This window comes from Corvus moneduloides, chromosome 1 (genome assembly GCF_009650955.1).
Source record: "Corvus moneduloides isolate bCorMon1 chromosome 1, bCorMon1.pri, whole genome shotgun sequence".
Lineage (NCBI taxonomy): Eukaryota > Metazoa > Chordata > Aves > Passeriformes > Corvidae > Corvus > Corvus moneduloides.
In genome coordinates, this window is record NC_045476.1 from 24,994,603 (window position 1) to 25,014,375 (window position 19,773).

Sequence of the window (19,773 nt, forward strand, 5' to 3'; positions counted from 1 at the left end):
TATCATAAGCTTTGAAAATAATATCTACCTTGGAATAAAAGTTCAGAAACTCTTGGGAAGGAAACTAGTTAATTACTTACATTGTAGCAATTTGGAAATCCATTCTTTTTTTTTGTTAGATTTGGAAACATTACTCTTTCCTCTTCCTTCTTCTTTTTATATATATCAATCCTTTTGTTTACATGCGAATGAGCCACCCTAGTAGCTAATGCTTCACATTTATTGTATATTTTTTAAAGACAGTCATGCTTCCTTGCCCTCTTTTTTTTCAGTCTGGAAACCAATACTTGGTATTTCATGCCTTTTACCCCCGGCCATTTCTGACCTTCTACCATCACATCAAGTTTGATAGGGTTTTATTCTGGATTGGTTTTGTCAGCCCTTTAGAAATCAAAACCATTCACATTTCCTTGCTCTTTTCATCTTTTGTGGCAGTTCCCTGATGTTCTTGATGGTTTTGTTCTTTAAAAATTAGCTGTTTCCAAGATGAAATCCACCACAAAGCAGTGAAATGTAAAGTCAGCACTTTGATGGAGATTGCATCCATTCTCTGTAGTCTCTTTGCTGTCTTGTTTGCTTTCTCTTGCAAGGTTGGTGGCAGGAAAAAAGAGAATGATAGGTTCCAATTACTTCCCTCCTGTTACTCACAGGCCTATTTTGACTTTTTTCTACTTACACTGCTTTATGTATTACCAACAGTTCACAGCTGTAATTCCAGTTTTATTGAGTGATCTTCCTCAAATGCTGTTATGATACTTAATACTGCTAATACAAGATACTGCTAATAATAAGATCTAATACACCCTATTTGAAAACCTACATTACCCAAAATTGTTCAACAAGTAATGCTTTGATAAGGTATGCAAGTCAGCACTTCTCCTGTATGTGTCTTAAGAAACAAGGTAGGAGACCTCAAACACTAAGACTCATTGCCTTAGTGATATTTTAAGACTTGGGTCATGAGATCTTGTTAGTGTGGGACTTGTCAGATGCTGTCCAGGAGGTCTGAAATGGATGTGTTGGACTAGCTCAATGTGTCCTGGATGAGTTCTGCATGCATAATACAGGCTTGCTCTGGCTATTACTGAGCACTTGTGCCCTGATTCTTTTCTATCATTTGCAGTCTCTCCTTTATAGAAATGGCAGACCACAGTTAGCAATGAAAGTCCAGATCTAGACATGTAGCCTGGAAACCCTAGTTCCATTTGTTCCCCCCATTGCAGTTGCCAGAAATTGTTGCTTGAAAGTTGAATTAATGTTCTTAATCATTTGGAAATCATTCCTTATTCACAAGTCACACCTGGACACAAAATTGGACAGACTTCTCTACCATCAGTGCTCTCTAGTTATGTCCTGGATCAATTGTGTAGATATGAGAAAACAGTGTAGTTTCTGTTTCTGATAGTTTCTTGTACTTTTCACCCTCCTTGCTCTCTTACTCTAAAACAAAAAAAAACAAATAAAAAGAAAAAAACCCAAACCAAGAACTACCTTGATTATAGTCAGTAACATTGTGCAAAATATCTCTCTGCTATATTTTCAAACTACATCTTTAATGTAAGGGGATCTTTAATACTCAGACTTGCTCCATTCTTCACTGGTTTTGCAGAGATGACTATGAAATGCAGATGAAGAGCTGGACAGATTTCTGTGTGCAGAGTCCCATTGTTATTGCCTGTGCTTCCCTGCACATGCTTGACACACCAGTGGTGGTCCCTGAGCTATAGTAGATGTCTAGAATAGATTTTGGAAGCCTTAGTGCCTTTGCCAGACTTTGACTTAAAAGCCAGTTTGTATATGAATGCCTGTCAAAATGTTTTCAGGTTGACAGTGAGGTGTTACAGAAGTATTTGACAATCACTGTGGTAAAGGCTTTTTCTAAATGCAGTACATTTAAGCACTTCATACAAATATTTACAGCTTCTACAGTGTCTAAAACCTTTGACTCCAAAGTGCTTGATGTTAACAACACTCCCTTGTGGCCTACCAGTGGAAAACCAGACAATAAAATGATTTATTGACTCAGATAAAAATTATTAAAACCATCTGAATAATTTATAAATTTAAGGCAAAAGGGACTTAAGCATTGTAAAAAGGCATTGACTAGGGAATTAGGAAAAACCCCACAAACTTCAGGGCTTTCTCAAGTGTTTTTAAAAGTAATAAATAAATAACAAGATGTACATCTTTTGAGGGTATCTTCCTTGTTCTCCTCATGATTCAGTGAGTGACAAAGACTTTTAGTCTACTGGAAAATAGTGTCATTCTTCTGTACCTGAGTCTCTGCTACTCAGGTAAACTGAACTGAAAATACATACCCTGGGGGTATGTGGTTACCTGCACATATATCATCAAGTTCCCCTTGATGAACCTTGATTTTCTTGAGTTTTCCTTGTTTGACTTCTTCAAACATTGCTCTTTCAGAAGGGCATATGTTTCCCCTTGCTATGCCTTAAGCCTAATTAGCTCCTGAAACAATTTTGCTGAGTTCAATTTATTTAGATGAAGGTCCAGGATGAACACTGGTTTGGCTTTTATGTATCAACCAGAGAAGTTTGCTTTAAAACAATTGACAGGCTGCAGGGGAAAGGTATGCATGCAAGACTGACTGTCAACAGAGGATAAATGACTTATCTTAGAAGACAAAAACCTGAGAAAATTACAATTTATCTGATTGTACTGTAATCTCTTTTCAGCACTGGCTGACAGAGCTGGAGATCTTCGCTATGATTTTTGCAGCTGCAGTACATGACTATGAGCACACTGGAACCACCAACAATTTTCACATCCAGACACGGTGAGGCCACTGTAAATCGTGATGAAGGGTTGGGAAATGGAGAGGGAAACCTTTGGAGAATAACAGCATAGCCACCTTAGAAAAGTGCAGGAACTTATGCTTTCAAGTGTTACAGGAGGAAAGTTCAATTCCTCAGGTTACATTTAATTTTCTCTTGCTCAACCATTCATAATAGAATGCATGTATTCTAGATTCCTGAGCATTGTTTCATATCAATAACCAGGAAAAAGAAAGGTCCAAAAATATTTCCATGTAAAGTTTTCAAGACAAATGGCTGTATAGAGTGATGTATTTCGATGAAGATAAAGTTTTGAAGGAGATACTATAATTTTACAGTTTTTTCTCCTTGTTGAATTTGAAGAATTAAACATTAACAAAATAAATCAGGCATTCAACCATGTTTGTTGCATTCATCAGTGGATACAAACACTACACATACTATTTTTACTTGAGTGGGGAAATATTTTTTAAAGCATCATAAATTGCTAGAGAGTAATTAACTGATCACAAACTAGACTGGACTGGTGTTGGTGGAAGAGAGGAAAATAAGATGAAGATGGCATCAAAGTTTAGAACTGTGCAAAGATTATGAAGTCTCTAGTTTCAGTGATAATTGGGCATCTAATATCTGTGTATTATTTTGACAATAGTAAGGTACTGGTAGCAATGACAAAATGTCTAAATGTCCTCGGCTGACACGGCACACTTGGGCATTTCTAACATTGTAACTAAATTAGATTATGTCTGTAATTAAAACAGATGTCTGTAGTGTGTTAGCTGAATCATGCTGTGCATCAACAATGGTTTATAGGATAAAGCACACATATGCACAATAAAGACTGGGAATGGAGAAAGAATCTCTCTATCTCTATTCTGGGTGAAGCCACACTACTCTTCTTACAACTTCATGCATACAGGAATTAGGGATCTGCTGTATTTTCCAAATACTTATAAAAATATTCAAGGAAGGACAGTCATAATTCAATTTTTCTAACATTGGACATCAGAGGGTGTAAAGTGTCAGAGGATGAAAATATACAGTGCTCTCTGGGAAGCAGCTCTTAGTGAGGACTGTAACAAAACTTATTCACCCTCTGTTGCTGTTAACTTCTTGATCTACAGACCAGTTTATCCAGTCATCAATCACAAATCTCTTCTCTAGGGCTTAAGATCAGGCATGAAGTACCTTTGGTCTTACTCTGTTCCACTGGCAATTGCCTTTCCAAATAGCATAGTCTAGCGCACAGATGTCAGAAATCAGTTCAGTTATATCTTGCTTACAGCCAGTTCTGGAAACAGTATTTAGTCACATCTTGCAATTGCTTACTTGGGTACAGTCAGACTTTAATATCAGAGAGACATACATAAGAACTGGGAAAAAGCTTCATGGTTCTACTCCAAGTTTACGTATCTCTCACAGCTTTCAGCACTTGTTTTCAAGTATTTAAAAAGGAAGTTGCATGAGTCTCATCTAGTGAAATAGATTTTGCAGTGCTTTGATCTTTAGGTTTCTTTTACTGAGTAACAGCAATTAAGAAAGTATTACAAGTACACTTAAAATGCTCATATCTGTTCTATGGACTTAATTGCTGTAGCTGATCAAAGGAAAACTTCTGAATGTCTTTAGACAGGGAAGAAACAACCTTTCCTATGTTTTCTTTTAAATGCTAGGTCAGACTCAGCCATTCTATATAATGACCGGTCTGTGCTTGAAAATCACCATGTTAGTGCGGCGTATCGTCTTTTGCAAGATGATGAAGAGATGAATATTTTATGTAATCTCTCAAAGGATGATTGGAGGTAAAAATGAGCATGGCAGCTGCCTAGGAATATTAAAGCATCACCACAGACTGGTATTACATTGTTTTAATAGCAATATGCATTATTGTATATTACATATTAGTATTTCTATGCTACAAGATAAAGAATGTTAAAAGGTGTTTGTCTTGTTTATTCCTGTTTTCAGTTTTCACTTCTGATAGTGAGACTCTACTTTGTGACATTGGGTTATAGTATACATATTGACTCCCATATAGTTACTAAGTATCACAGTGACACAGTTTGTATACATGTAGTTGAGTGAGAGCTAGCCTGCTGTTTCTTTATCCTAAAGCATAAATATAACCTTTATCTACTTTTAACACTTCCTGTCTGGAAATTATAAATGGGACTTAATGCAAAACATAATTCAGTCCAGGGGGCATAGATCAGTCTACTATATATGCCAAGGAGATTTAAGAAGCTGCAATTTAAAATAAGCCTCATGAAATATATGATTTATCTGCCAAAATGAGCCCATGATTAACTTTCTAATAGCAGACAGTTTAAAGGATGACAGTTTTCTGTTTTTACTGGATTAGTGAATTTCAAGGGGTGATAATTTAAAAATAGCCTAGTGTGCTAGACAAGAACACTCCAGCCCCATGGTCTTTTTCATGGGAGAGGAAGCAATTTGTGAAATCCTATGTGATGCACAGTGCCTTCTACATATTCTTAAATGTGACTTTCCCAGCAGCTGGTACATGATGGAATATGATATACCCGCTCAATGGTCTCAACACCATTGATCTCTAGCACCAGGTGTTTAAGGCTATTTTTGAAATGAGTCCCATTGTCTGCTTAATTCTCTCAGGGGTGCCATGTTGCCGTAGGGCTTGTTTTTCAAGGCCCAGCATAGTGTTCTGGGCAGCGACATGAAGCATGGAGTACATCTCCAGCCATTCCGTGGTAGTTTCTACCATTGTGAGCACGTACTATTTGCCTTGGTGGGTTTGTGGCAGTGTAATATAGTCAATCTGCCAGGCCTCCTCATACTTATGTTCAGACCAATGCCCCCCATACCACAGGGACTTTACCTGCTTGGCCTGCTTGATTGCAGCCCATGTCTCACAGTCATGGATTACCTGGGATATAGTGTCCGTGGTCAAATCCACCCTTTGGTCACGAGCCCATTGGTGTGTTGCATCTCCTTTTCCCTGATGACTTGATGGGCCCACTAAACCAGAAAAAATTCACCCTTGTGTTGCCAGTCTTTATCTACCTGAGCCACTTTAATTTTGGCAGCCCGATCTATGTGTTAATTGCTGTGATTCTCATCATCATCTTGGCTCTTAGGCACATGATGAACTTCCATGATCATTTTCTCTATCTGGTCAGCAATGTACATCTGCTTTCCATTCCCTATTAGACCCTGTGATACAGCAAGAATCATTAGTGGAAAGAGTGTATCGCCTCTCACTCTCTGATAGCTGGTTATATGGTGGGGCCTCCTCAGCATTGTGTCACCTACTCATGTTCCTCTTTAGATGATAGTAAAAAATTCTCACCTTCCGGCCAGTTCAGGATGATTTCCAAGAACCCAGGGTGATTAGGATTTCCTATCCAAGCTTGCTGTGTGATGAGAGCCATCCACTTACTCCATGTAGCGTCAGATATGTGGAAGACACTTTTCCTTTAAACATTGAGCCCTGCACTGGTAGTCAGGGTGTGAGAATGAACTGTGCTTTGGTAGTAATTACTTCTAAGTTGGCTCAAACCCCTTCATAAGCTGCTAAGATCCCTTTTCCTGTTGGGGTGTAGTTGGCCTCAGATCGTTTGTATCCCTGAAACCAAAGGTCATCCTTGAGTTTCTCCAGGTACCTTCTGCCAGAGGATCCAGGAAGGACCATTCTCCCTGGCTGCAGTGTAGAGCACATTCTTCTCATCCTGTCCCATCCTGACTGACCCAAGGGCTACTGCATGGGCAATCTCTTGTCTGATCTGTTAAAAGTCTTGTTGTTGTTCAAGGCCCCACATGAAATAATTTTTCTTATGTCACAAGGTAGAGAGGGCTTACAATCTGGCTTCATTCAGGTCATGATTAGTATACTGTCAGTCTCCACTCTCCTTTAGACTTTTGCACAGGATAGATGGGGCTATTGAATGGTGAGCAAGTATTGCTGACCACTCCCTGGATCTCCATAGATCATCTTATAGATGTCAATCATAGAGTCTCGGTCGGTGTGGTATTGTCGATGGTACGTTGTTGTGGCAGCAATTGGTACCTGCTGTTCTTCAACCCTCAGGTGTCCTACTGCAGAAGAGTCCTCTGAAAGACCAGGCAAGGTATTCAATTGTTTAATGTCTTCTGTCTTCACAGCAGCTATCCCAAAAGCCCAACGAAGTCCTTTTGGGTCTTTGAAATAACCACTCCTGAGGTAATCTATACCAAGAATACACGGACCCTCTGGACCAGTCAAAATAGAGAGTTTTTCCATTCCTTCCCAGTCAAGGTCACCTCAGCTTCCAACAGTCAGCTGCTGAGCCCCCCTCTCACCCCAGCAATGGAAACAGGTTCTGTCCCCACCATGTCATGATGGTATCAGAGTACATTGCGTGCCAGTGTCAGCCAAAGCTTTGTGTTTTTGTGGTTCTGATGTGCCAGGACATTGGATCCACACAATCCAATAGACAGAATTTTCCCATGTCTCTATCAGGCTAGAGGCAGAGCCCCTCTAGCTCTGGCTATCATTTACTCCCTGGGCATACATTCTGGAGGTCCCTTCAAGGGGATCAGACATGTCATCTTCACTTCTGTTCTGCCTAGGAAGACACTCACAGGAAACTGGAGCTAAATTCATTCTTGCCAAGTTTCCTTTATTAGTATTTTCTTCTTTTAGTTTATGTACCCGTGCTGCTAAGACGGAAGTGGGTCTTTCATCCCATCTTCTCATGTCTTGTCCATGCTCACAAAGGACAAAAGGTTGCCTCGTGTGGTGTACTCCCTCTCCCTAGCTGGGGAACACCTACTTCAGATAGCAGGGATTCTGGTCTGTACTGGTGAAACATGGAAAAGGCCCTCCCTAAGCTCCTTTCTGAGTTTCTGATGGCTTTCTGATGGCTCTCTGATACCTCTCTTCAGTTCTCTTCCAATTTCCACATATACTCGGTCAGGTCTCTTTCCAAGGCTGAGACTTGGGCTCAGGTTGGGATGTGGACAGTGTCTTCATATGTTTGTAGCCTTCTTGCCATAGTACTTGCTGTCTTATTTTCCTCATTCCATTGCAGCATCACTAGGAAGTGCGAGTACACTTGTGTTCCAAGCTGTGTAAATGTTCTACAGGGTGTGGAATTCTTGTGTGTTGGTCATTATTTGAGAAAATTACCTCTATCACAGCCAGTTCTCTCAAGCTTTGGATTCCTTGCTTGGTGGTTTTCCACGGGCCTTGATGCAGCTGGGGGTGTTCTTGGCAAAGGTATCTCTCCTTCACAATTGCTAAGAGTCGCATCCAGAGGCTGAGAGTTTGGGCCTTCTTGTGATCTCCTGGTTGATACCTATTAATTTTTTCTGTTTCTTGTTTCTGTCTCTTTTTTGCCATTTCTGTCTCTCTGAAATTGAGAGTTCTTTTACTCAGAGTTTGGATTAAAACACAGGAGATGCCAGGCTTTTCTTCTAATTGATGTTTATTATTTCTTATCTGTAGCAGAGCTGCACAGGGATGTGCCTCCAAGGTAACAGGGTAGAAAACAGCCATGAGTTCTAACTTTCAAGGCCTTTTAAAGTCCAAATCGACCAATTATGAAATACCAAGTAATATGTTTTTACTTATAATGTATATGTTTTTACTTTATTTTAACTATCTATTCATGATCTGCAGTGCGGGTTTTTTGACCCAGTAACAGAGCACTCAGATTTGTGAAGAAGAAGGAGAAATGAAAAAGAGCTAATCTACACCCCAAATCCTCCATACTGTTACACATATATATAATTATATCCCAGAAGCCTAAATTCTCTAAACCCAGGGCTCCAACAGATACCCACATCACACGACAGAAATCCCAAGTGCCGTCCAAAATTGTAGCATGACCTGCAGTGTCCCAGACTTGTATCACCCAGCTCAATATACACTCGCCCGTTCATCAGGTGAGGTTATTCTGCAGACTGCATAGACTTTCTAAGGATAGGGATTTGATGATTACTTCCAGTTCTGATTCCTCTGCTAGCTGTGAGGGTTCTGCCTCCCCGTCATCATCTACCAGGCAAATGCATTTGGTCTTGTATTTCCTCCTCTGGACAGGGGTGGTGTCTCGGTTTTGAAAGACAGGTGTCTGCTAAGGAAGGCAGAAGCCTCCCTTGAAGTGGCAGATATAACCCCTTTCCCTCTGAGTTATTATATTTTGAAATCAAGGGCCTTTAGGCAAAGATGTGGGAAATAGGAATAACACTTCTTTACTATATATATATATATATATATATATGTATATAACCAGTCAAACAAAACAACAATAACTATGGCAGTAACAGCAAACAATCACAAACCCAGTCCCAGCCTTCTCGGCTGTCGGGCCCTTTCCCCTCGGGTGCAGTTCCGCTCGCAGCCGGCAGGGGCGCTGGCGGCTCCCGGTGAGCAGGGCAGGTGCGATGGTTCCCCCGCGGCTGCAGGGGGCGCTCCAGAGTGAGCTCGGGGAGCACGCGGCACTGGTGCCCTGGGATCCCAGGGAAGGGATGGGACAAAGGCTTCACAAACTGCTGGGCAGCCGATCCCGGGCTCTCGGGAACAGCAGGCTGGGACAGCAGGCTGGAGTGGCAGGCTAGAGCAGCAGGCTGGAGCGGCAGGCACAAACACAAATCCCGGGTGGCAGACGAGATGTATCCAAAAGGGGATCCCCCCGGAGGCCCACGCAGGCAGGGACAGCACGGCTACAACGCAGCGAAAGCTCGAAGCAGCAGCGGGGCAGGGCGGCCACAGCCTGGCCTCCAGCAAGGCAGGGAAAGCGGCTTTTGGGATCCCGGCGTTGTTTCCAGCAGAAAGAAAAACGGCCAAAAAAAAAAAAGAAGAACCAGCAGCTCCTTTCTCTGCAGCTTCTCTCTCCAGACGCTGAGAGCGAACTGAACCCCACACCCAGGTGTAAACAAAGGAGTAGCCAGGCCCGCCCCACCCCCCTTTTTGTCTTTCTTAAGTACAGCTATTTGTCCCCTAGCAACATGCATATGGGAGAAAATTCGTTTAACAGGAAAAAACTAAGATTAACTAAAACCCCAACAGGTGACTACTACTGGTTTAGGTTGCCCTTCTGGTTTAACTGTAGCTTGAGTGACAGGAGTGTCTGCTGATTTGTTCCCCTTCCCCTCCAGCTGTAGGTGCTGCTGTGCAGTAATGAGCAGCATGGAATAAGCATTATCCAGGGCCCAGCACAGTGCAATCAGTTGCCCCTCTTTGAAACTGCCACTGTAATTTTCCTTTAAATATTCTGCTACCTTTTCTGAGTTCTGTATTTGTTCAGGGGGAAATTTCCAAACCACTGGACTAGGGAATTTCTTCAAAATCTGGCCTATATCCTTCCACATTCCATGCCACTCAGGATTTTTCACCCCCAGGATAGATCTCTGGGCAACCTCCCTAGCAATCTCAGCCCTGGTTCTAAACATGTTGTAGAGCTGTACACAGGAGACATAGCAGAATTAGCAACAAGAATATAATGTCTTAACATCCAGAAGGAATTCAACAGTCTCAAAAAGTGATGTGCTAGCCCTGAAGAGGTAGAAGGAGGTGAAAGGCTGGGAAATATCATCCCATCCTGTCCCCCCAACAGGTTGGGTGAGATTATTAATAAGCCTCCAGAAGTAGCAGCCCAGACCAGGACAAACAAACAACAATGCATACACATCTGAAATGATCTTTATTACCTCTGATTTTATCTTTCCATAAACTGACATAATGGAGTGTATAAACAAAGCAATCTTGGTTTGTATTCCTGATCTGAAAAAGAGCACCTGTATGGGTGACTGCTATTTAATTTTAGCCTGTGATGCACCAGGAATAAATGGGGTTTTTTATTCTGTCTCAGTGCACAATGAAGCAAGGCAAGTGTTAAAAAACAGACACCTGGAAGGACATGAAAATACATGAGTAAGCGTTGGAGTGATTTGGTCTTCTTTTACTCTGAGAGGGAGAATATAGCAGGCTAAAAAGGAAAAAAGAAACCCCAAACCGAAAATAACCCCATAAACCAAACCAAAGCAAAGTATATGAAAAAGTCCCAATGCTTTTATTTATGTTCAGCAAAGTTGATAATGAATTCCTTGAGGTGCACCAGGCCTATCAGTTTAGTGTGTTCCATGGTTTGCTGCAAGTGTGGGTTCCTGTAAGCTGTGCTGGATACCTGCCAGTCAACTCCATGGCTCCATTAGGGAACAAACCAAATAAATCTGTCGATTAGAAACCAAGGTGTAAAAAGATAGTTGACAGCATGGCCTGCTACCTACTGGCTGTGAGGTTAAAGAACTTAAAACCAGAGGAGCTATGGAGTTCACAGAAGCACTATTTTTCCATAGAGACAGTGTTCACAGCAAAGCTCTGCTTCTATGTTTGATTTCTACCTTTTAGATGAAGCATTTTTCCTCCCATGTCTCATTAACTAAAGATGCAGTGCATCTACTCTGCACATTGGCAAAGAATGCTTGCATCCGAATGTGCTTACACTTTGATCACTAAGACTCAGGAAGAAGGAAGGAGAGATTGTACCCATACCTTGTGTCCTACCACAAAGAGTGGGGATGCAACCAGGGGAAATTAAGTTTTCTCTACATTTATTTTTTTTACAAGGCCTTTGCTCTTCTAGATAGCAAAATTAACAATAGTGAAGTACATGTGGGAGCTAAATGTGAGGTTTTCCTATGTGGTATTGGGTCAGGGAAATGATTTAAATGTACTGGAAGCTCACCAGTCAGGCCCAACCGTAAGCCTTCTCTTCTCCCAAATGCACAGTGCAGCAGCAGGTCCCTCTGCCTGCCCTCATGTGTCATGTGCCCCAGCTACTCGCCATCTCAAAGGTGCTGGAATGGTCCCTCACCAAGTATAGCAGTGTCTTTCTTATTCTGGGGAGTCCAGGATGAGACACAAGAGTCCACATGCAGTCTCAAAAATGCCAAATAAGGAGGGAGAGTGGTTTTTTGGTTTCTTAAATAGGGTTTTTTTAGTTAGCTTTTTACTAGATCTTTTTTTAAAATTTGTGCTATTTTTTACTATTGTTTTTTAATTGCTTATTGGCTAGTCTTGCCAAAACACCCAAAAGTAGCCAAGAGGGGCAAAGGGAAGGACAGGGCCTGGCATCCTCTGAGCTCCTGCGCAGGGGTGATAAGAGGAGTCTATTGGATTGGAGGTCCTTGGGGCTTGGAGGGGAGGTTTTTAGTCTGAAAACAGGAAGGCCTCTAGGGCATTGCTGTCCCTGGCATGTTCTTGCGTCAGCTACCAAATGGGTGGTTGAAGATGAAGACAGGGCCGCCCTGGCATTGCACAAAGAATTGTTGCAGATCAGTTGTGACTCTAGTCAAAGCAGGACTGATTTGATACTGGCTACATGCTCTTGAGGGGAGTGATTAGGATGAAGGTTGTGTAGGTACTTCTCCCCCGTCAGCTGATGCCCATGTAACTGGAGCTGTGTAAAAGTTGTTGAGAGCTGTGAAGAAGGAAAGGAGGCATTTTTATTTCCAGTACAGTAAGTAAACGACAAACAGTCTGCAAACAGAAATCATGCTGTTGTTGAAAGGAAAATGGAGCTGGTCATGAAGGTGCTTCTGGCGATGGTTTGCTGTGTCTGTGCTGCTGTGGTGACAGCAGATCCCAGCATGCCCCTATCTAACCTGTATCACTCCAGTCCCTTGTTTTCAGGGCATATCAAGAGACGGAAGGCAATACAGGCTTCGGAAATGTCCACTGGTGACATGAGGAAGGTGTCACCTCTCTGCTGTTTCCTAGTTTCCTTTCTCCCTTTGGCTCATGCTTTTTTTGTTAAGGCCACTATGCAGACTGAATCTTTAGAGGATTGACTTTTCTTTGAGTTAGATTTTTACTAGCTTTTACGAAAGAGAAAGAGAGAGAAGAGGCAGTTGGGGAGGAGGTACTGAAGACCGCTGTTATTTTCATTTAATGAAACCCTTTGTGGGTTATGAAGATCTCAGGATATCTCTCCTCTATTCCTACCATACTTGTTGCCATGATGCCACATGACCAGGAGTAAAATAGGAGATTGATTTAGCTCTTAATATGCAGATGGAAGCTTGTGTACAAGGCATTTCCTATGCCTGAGTTGATAGGCAAGATATCTTTACTGGAAAATGTTCTGATATGACCACATTTGTGAATACTTAACCTGGTGCATCTGTGACTCTCATAAAGAGATTAACTGAAGGATGTGTCTGAACTTATCAGTTTGATATAGTGGGTAGATTATAGGGGTATAATCATCTTTCCTTTTTCATCAGCTTGCACTATTTCTTCTTTTCTTGGATACAGTTTTAAGTTACCTATGTTTTAAAGACTTGGACAATTTTTCTGAAGTCAAGTTATGTAAGAAATTACACAGAAGAATTAGTATTTGAGTGAATTAACTTTTACTCTTCATGAACTTCTTCCTGAATACAAAACTGTGTTTGAATACTATAGAATAAAGGAGAACAAGATATTGCACAAATACTTGGGGGATATCGGACTTTATAGTCTGACTGGTAACATGAAGAGAGAGCTGAATCTGCCTGCCTGTTCACTATATGTCAATAATAATATTTATGAAGCCCAAGTATTCAGTCCTATGGTTTGGACAGTTTCATAGCAATGTATTGGTATTTAAAAGTAGTGCAGCCTCTTATCTTACCTCATTTCTTCTTTGAGATTGTCAAATATATTTTCTAAAAAGAAAAGAATTGGAAACTGTTTCAGCTGACTTGCTTTTCCTCTACTTTTATATACTGTGCTTCTCTAATAGAAAGATGAAAACCAGATCACTCTGAAAGTATGTAATGTAAAATATTAGCAGGCTTTTGTGTATTATTAGAATAATTAAATATAGTCAAGAGACACTTCAGTGGAAACAGATCTTGTAAAATATTACAAGACTATATAGACAGCTCTATTTAGCCAGAGCTGCTAGGCAGCATGCAGAGTGCAGCATGATAATGTGTAGGGCAGACTTTGAAGATGATGCAGAAACAAAGTGCTCAAGATGGTCAGAGCAAAAATAACAGCTGTGTGTATCCCAGGCTCTAATCTGACTCAGATGCAAAACCAAGAAATGGATAAATATCTGTAGGGTATGCCCAACCACTGCCCTGGAGGGACGTCTGCTGAGATAAGGAGATTGAGCAATCTCCCAGCAGGACTCCCTGGAAAGGCAGCTACTCTCAGTTATGGTGAGAAGAAGACAGACCCAGAATCCTCTGGGAGACCCTATGCAGATCTTTTGTAACCCATTGGCCTTTAGCCTCTGACACCCACCCCCTGTATCCCTATAAAGTCAGTCCTCTGCCCCTGCGAGAGAGAGAGAGAGAGAGAGAGAGAGAGAGAGAGAGAGAGAGAGAGAGAGAGAGAGAGAGAGAGAGAGAGAGAGAGAGAGAGAGAGAGAGAGAGAGAGACAGAGACAGAGACAGAGACAGAGACAGAGACAGAGAGAGACAGAGAGAGACAGAGAGACAGACAGAGAGAGACAGAGAGACAGACAGAGAGAGACAGAGAGACAGACAGAGAGAGACAGAGAGACAGACAGAGAGACAGAGAGTGCGCTTGTCCCTAGCCTCCCCTTCGCCGCAGTATGGACTAACAATAAAGCTACTTCATGCGGAACCAGCTACACGAGCCTCTCGTCTCTCTCTCTGGTCTGGCCTGGAGGCTGCCCTGCAGAGCTGAGCTGAAATCACGAGCGCTTCTGCACGGGCCCTCCTAGCTAGCAGCTGAGGGAAGACACTGGACCTCAGGAAGGCAATTCCTTTTGGGACCATCTCTCTGGACCAGTCACAGCTTCCTTGGTCAGAGCTACTGACCCCTAACCAGCTGTCATAAATATCTATCTTCAATTCTCTCTGTAATGAATTTCAGCATTATATCAGCCTAGCAACAAATGCACAAACTTATAATCCTCTAATGTTACATATTTTGAAATCTCATGCATTAGCTATAACTTTTACCTATGAATTTTCAAAGTCACATGCTGTTGTGATGCCTGTTGTTTGAAGTGACAAATAAGAATTTTTCAGCAGTGAAATCCTTTATTTTTTACCATCTCTGAAATATTTCTCATCTCTGTTTCAGAGAAAATGATGATCTGAAATATGTGCAGAGGTCAGAGGATGTGCATATTCCAGATTTACACCTATAAAAGGGAAAGTAGTATCTGTGTATTTGTAAGCATATGTACATTCTTGCATTGCAATCACTGACTCATTTGCCTGAACTGAGCCCTTTGCTTTTGTATTCCTACTGCAATAACCTACACACAAAGTAGCCCATGCAGAGCAGTATGATGGAGTTTTAGTCCAGAGGATGTAGTGAAGTCTGCTGTTCCCACAGCATTATCACACTCTTTACTTATAAAAGTAAATTTCTGTGTGTTCAGGTTCTTGTCTCTTGGTTGTGTAGACAGAGACATTTGTGCTGCTGGGAACTGACCAGAACTGCCAAAAAAAAAAAGTGAAATAATTTAAAATTAATTACTTTTCATCCATCATATAATTATTTGGAATGCTGCAATGTTGACTATGCAACTGATTGTACTTATGGGTTGGGAGGAGGAGGTGGTTATAGGGGGTGAAAACCAAGGCCAACTGATACTATCAGTGTTGCAGAACTCCGGTGGTGGAGAGGCATCATTATGTGCCATCCATGGGACCAGGTAAGCACAGCAGTCTTGGGTCTCACAGTGATGGCCTGGGACTGGAATTTGAGCACAGCTACTAGAGGCAAGAGAGGAATGATCAAAATAGACTTAATGAGACATTCATGAAAAGGAGAATAGTAACTTATTTTTAAATGAATGCTGACTGTTACGATCCGGTTTAAACCCAGAGAAGCAAAGAAAGCTAAGTCTCTGTGCATAAACCGGAAAGAACTTAGAAGGTTCAAAATATTCCCAGAAACGAGATTAAAACCAAATGAGATTAAATATTGATGCCAAAAAATGGATGTATCTTATTTAATAGTAAAAGAGGCAAAGAGAAGGGAAGAGAAAAGAAAGAAAGAAAGAAAGAAAGAAAGAAAGAAAGAAAGAAAGAAAGAAAGAAAGAAAGAAAGAAAGAAAGAAAGAAAGAAAGAAAGAAAGAAAGAAAGAAAGAAAGAAAGAAAGAAAGAAAGAAAGAAAGAAAGAAAGAAAGAAAGAAAAAGAAAGAAAGAAAGAGAAAAAAGAAGTGTGCGTGGGGGGTGGGGGAACAGGGAGAGGTGACAGGGTTAGATGGAAGCATATCACCCATCCGAGGGTCCCAACAGCATCTCGTTGCTCCCTTCCATCTGGTCTTCTGGTGGTGAGGGTCCCCGGTCGCTGCCGTGGCCATGCCGCCACACGCCGCCACGCGCCACCACACGCCATGCCACGCCATGCTGAGGAGTACAGAATCCCATGGATTAATATACACTTTGGGCCACGTGGGAACGCCCACGTGCCTCCTCTTGCAGGGGCTAGCTTGACACACTGTCCCTTGCAACACTCAGGGTCTGTTGCATCATTTCTGGTGCAGGGTCTGGGGACCCCTTTGAGAGGGGCCCCTGTGATGGGCCATGTTATCCCCTTCTGCTGTGGATAAACTTCTCCCCCCTCCTTCACCCCCCTTCCTCCCGTGAGGAGCCCTCAGCTGGGTTCCTCTGCACAGTGGAGGATGGGCAGTGACTGGGCCTCTGACCAGAGACATTTCCAACACACACCCAAAGCTTCTCCTCCCTCCACCCTCTGGTGCAGGGAGTCTGTGCAAGCCTGGCAGCTGATAGCCCTGAGGCTGTGGTCTCCACCTTGGAGGTGTTAAGCTTGTGCTTTGTGAATGTCCCCAGCCCGGAGTTGTTACTTTATCTTATCTTCATCAGCGAGCCGTGTAAGGCTTCAGTCAGGGCCCCATTCAGGGTGCAGTAGTCTTCTTTGCAGCTTTTGTAGTACAGTTTTAAAAGTCCTTTAAGAAAATGTTTAAGTCATAAACGATAATATTTCAGTCTCTAACACTGACCCATTTCTGAATCTTCTAAATCCTGAGCTGGTATGCTAACCTTGAGCTGTTCTTCCCCTGTTAATCTGCAGAGACCTGAACTGAGATAAAAGAAATTTGTATTGTGTGCTAGATCAGAACATTCTGGTATTTTAAACTGTTTAGGACATCCGTGTCATCTTCAGAGAAAGTCTAAGCAAGTGTTGTAATACTACTACTAATGATGATGGTGATGATAATTATAATAAGAGTAATGAAAACATGAGAGAGAGAGAAATAACACCCAAGAGAATCAAGTGATGAACAATACCACTGTTCACCACCTGCTGACTGATGCCTAGTCTGTCACAAAGTAGTGATCGCTGGCTCCAGTTTATATATTGGGCATTACGTTCTATGGTATAGAGTATGCCAGTTTGGGTCAACTGTCCTGGCTATGCTCCTCCCAGCTTCTTGTGCACCTGCTCACTGTCAGAGTATGGGAAACTCAAAAATCTGTGATTTGTAGTAAGTACTACTTATCAACAATGAAATAATCAGTGTGTTATCAACATTATTCTCAAATTAAACCCAAAACACAGCACTGTACCAGCTAAGAAGAAAATTAACTCTATTCCAGACAAAAAACAGGATACCAAGTTTGCTTAACAAAAACTCATACAGGAATAGTTTGAATTAATAATAGCAGGGAAGTAGTGCAGGTTCTCAAAGGTCTTTATTTCATATATGCATCATATATACTAGGCAATTTCTTTTAACATGGTGATTTTCTACCATATGACTCAACTTTAAACATGCATATTGACCAGTTGAATCAACTTACCTAATTCTGAGGCTTCAAACAGTCTTTTCCCTTCCTTCTAAGAATTCCCTATGAAAGAAAAAATTTAAGAAGCTTGTGCTTAATTGAAAAAGGAGTACTAATACCAATGTGCTCTTCAGAAAACATGTAATATTTGTCTTACCAGGGATCAGCCACCTGGCTTCATTTGCATCCCTCCCATTCCTGTGTTTGTGCAGAAAATCCTTCATCCTCTTCCCCATTCCTGAAAGAGGAATAATGTAAAGATTTACATACAAAGGCATTGCTGTCAGTAATTTGCAGATAAACAAGAAAAGAAACTGGAGTGTCTCTGATGCTGGTTTTTGTGCTTCTCTTTCCTTGCTGCTCTCATTGTGATGCTATCCAAAAGGGAATTGAGAGCTCTAGTGATTGAGATGGTGTTGGCCACCGACATGTCCTGTCACTTCCAGCAAATCAAAGCTATGAAGAATGCTTTGCAGCAACCAGAAGGGTGAGTCACTTCACAACATAGTGCAATGAGGGGGCTGCATTTCAGCTGGTGCTTTGCCAATGGGTTTAACTTCAAAAGCATCTCTCCAGAAGCCCTCTTTTTCTTTGATATCCACCACAATTTTCCTTCTGCTGTTGAATTTTGAATGAATTCACTTAGGAAGAGATGGGCCCATGCCTACATGAACATCTATACTCTTTCAAATGTCACCATTGTTGGGACCAGCCTCACTGGGCATTTCCCTGGTGGGTAACATCAAGGACATGATTCATTTGAGTGACCTCTACAATTGGGTATGACTTAACATTTTAACACCTGTGGAACACAACTTGCACTTTGCCCTTATGCAGATGGTATCAGTTGTCACCCCTGGAAGGGGCCTGCTTCATAACCAGAGAACAGATGAAAACTTGAGATGCACTGAGGAAAGAACTGGAAAATATCAGATGGAGCAGTATGGGGGAAGCCTTTTCTTCTTCCCAGTATGTCACTGGGAGCTGTAATATTTTGCCCACAGCTCTTCCCCTAAGAATTTCTTCTATATTGGTCTGAGTGATGGTCAGTTTTTCACCCTGGACACAGTTATATCCAGAGCCTCCCAGAATTATACCTGTATCAGAATTATGCCTATATCAGAATTACACCTGTATCAGAGCAGGGTGTGGCTAGCCACCTGATCCTCTCAGAATCTACAAGTGTTTCAACCATTTCAACCATTTTGGATAGCCAAAAAGTGGAATTAAAAAATGAGACCACCCATTCAAAGAAAGCATTACTGGTTTCTTGGGCTAGCCTCCTAGGTTATGGTCGTAAGAAATCACCAGCCTTTTTTTCTGTGAAATCAGAACTCCCTTCTGTTCTCACACTAGTGTGTGTAGAGTATCAGTGAAACATTTATCAGTTACTGTGTAGACTTGTCATATCCCAAGACATCCCCACTATTCATTACAGTGGGATGACAGGAACCATCTTCTCTTCTAAGCTTGCATAAAGTGCAGCACAGATGAAATGGGGAACAGAGCAGCTCTTCAAGACTGCTAGCGAGGACAAGCAAGCCTGGAAAGTTGCTGAGCAAGGCTGAGCAACATTTCCTTTTGCATTTCTTAGTGTCTCTTTTAAAACAGGAATTGTGTATGTTGGAGAAATAAGACTGTCTTTCAGAGATGTCTGATTTTATGATCAGAGAAACCACTTGACCAATACCCTGGCCAAAGATTCTAATTACCTTATTTTCCTGTAGGTAAGATTTTTGTTGTTCTTCGCTGCAAGAGCAGACAATTAATTTTTTTGATCCTTTGGGTTTTCAGAATTGACAAGCCGAAAGCCTTATCACTGTTATTACATACAGCAGATATCAGTCATCCAGCCAAGGCCTGGGATCTCCATCATCGCTGGACCATGTCTCTGCTAGAGGAGTTCTTCAGACAGGTAAAGCTAAGGAAGCTCTCCTTTTCTTTTCTTTTCTTTTCTTTTCTTTTCTTTTCTTTTCTTTTCTTTTCTTTTCTTTTCTTTTCTTTTCTTTTCTGCAGCTGAGAGGGAGTGTATAGGAAAGGAAGGAAGTAGGAAAATACGAACACAGGTATTTTCCTTTTTCTCTGATATTTGTAAGAACCTCCTAAATGGTATGAAGGTTTCTCCTCTAGCACCATTAGCACTGGCTATTATGCCTCTTAGGAAGGTAGTGTCTGATACACTCCCTATAGATATAAACATTACCTACATAGTAGAAATCCTAATTTGGGAAG

The 19,773-nt window shown here is 41.6% G+C and overlaps 1 protein-coding gene across 8 annotated transcripts in view; it reads left to right on the forward strand.

Moving 5' to 3' along the window:
* PDE1C (phosphodiesterase 1C) overlaps positions 1 to 19,773 on the forward strand; it is a 367,759-nt gene that overhangs the window by 304,695 nt on the left and 43,291 nt on the right. For 7 of the 8 annotated variants that reach the window (XM_032102433.1, XM_032102397.1, XM_032102379.1 and 4 more), the window contains 4 exons: positions 2,697 to 2,797; positions 4,469 to 4,597; positions 17,927 to 18,028; positions 19,336 to 19,456. In XM_032102433.1, the coding sequence (XP_031958324.1) occupies positions 2,697 to 2,797; positions 4,469 to 4,597; positions 17,927 to 18,028; positions 19,336 to 19,456 (453 nt within the window). The remainder of the gene's footprint in view (positions 1 to 2,696; positions 2,798 to 4,468; positions 4,598 to 17,926; positions 18,029 to 19,335; positions 19,457 to 19,773) is intronic. The other variant, XM_032102404.1, reaches the window with a different exon arrangement.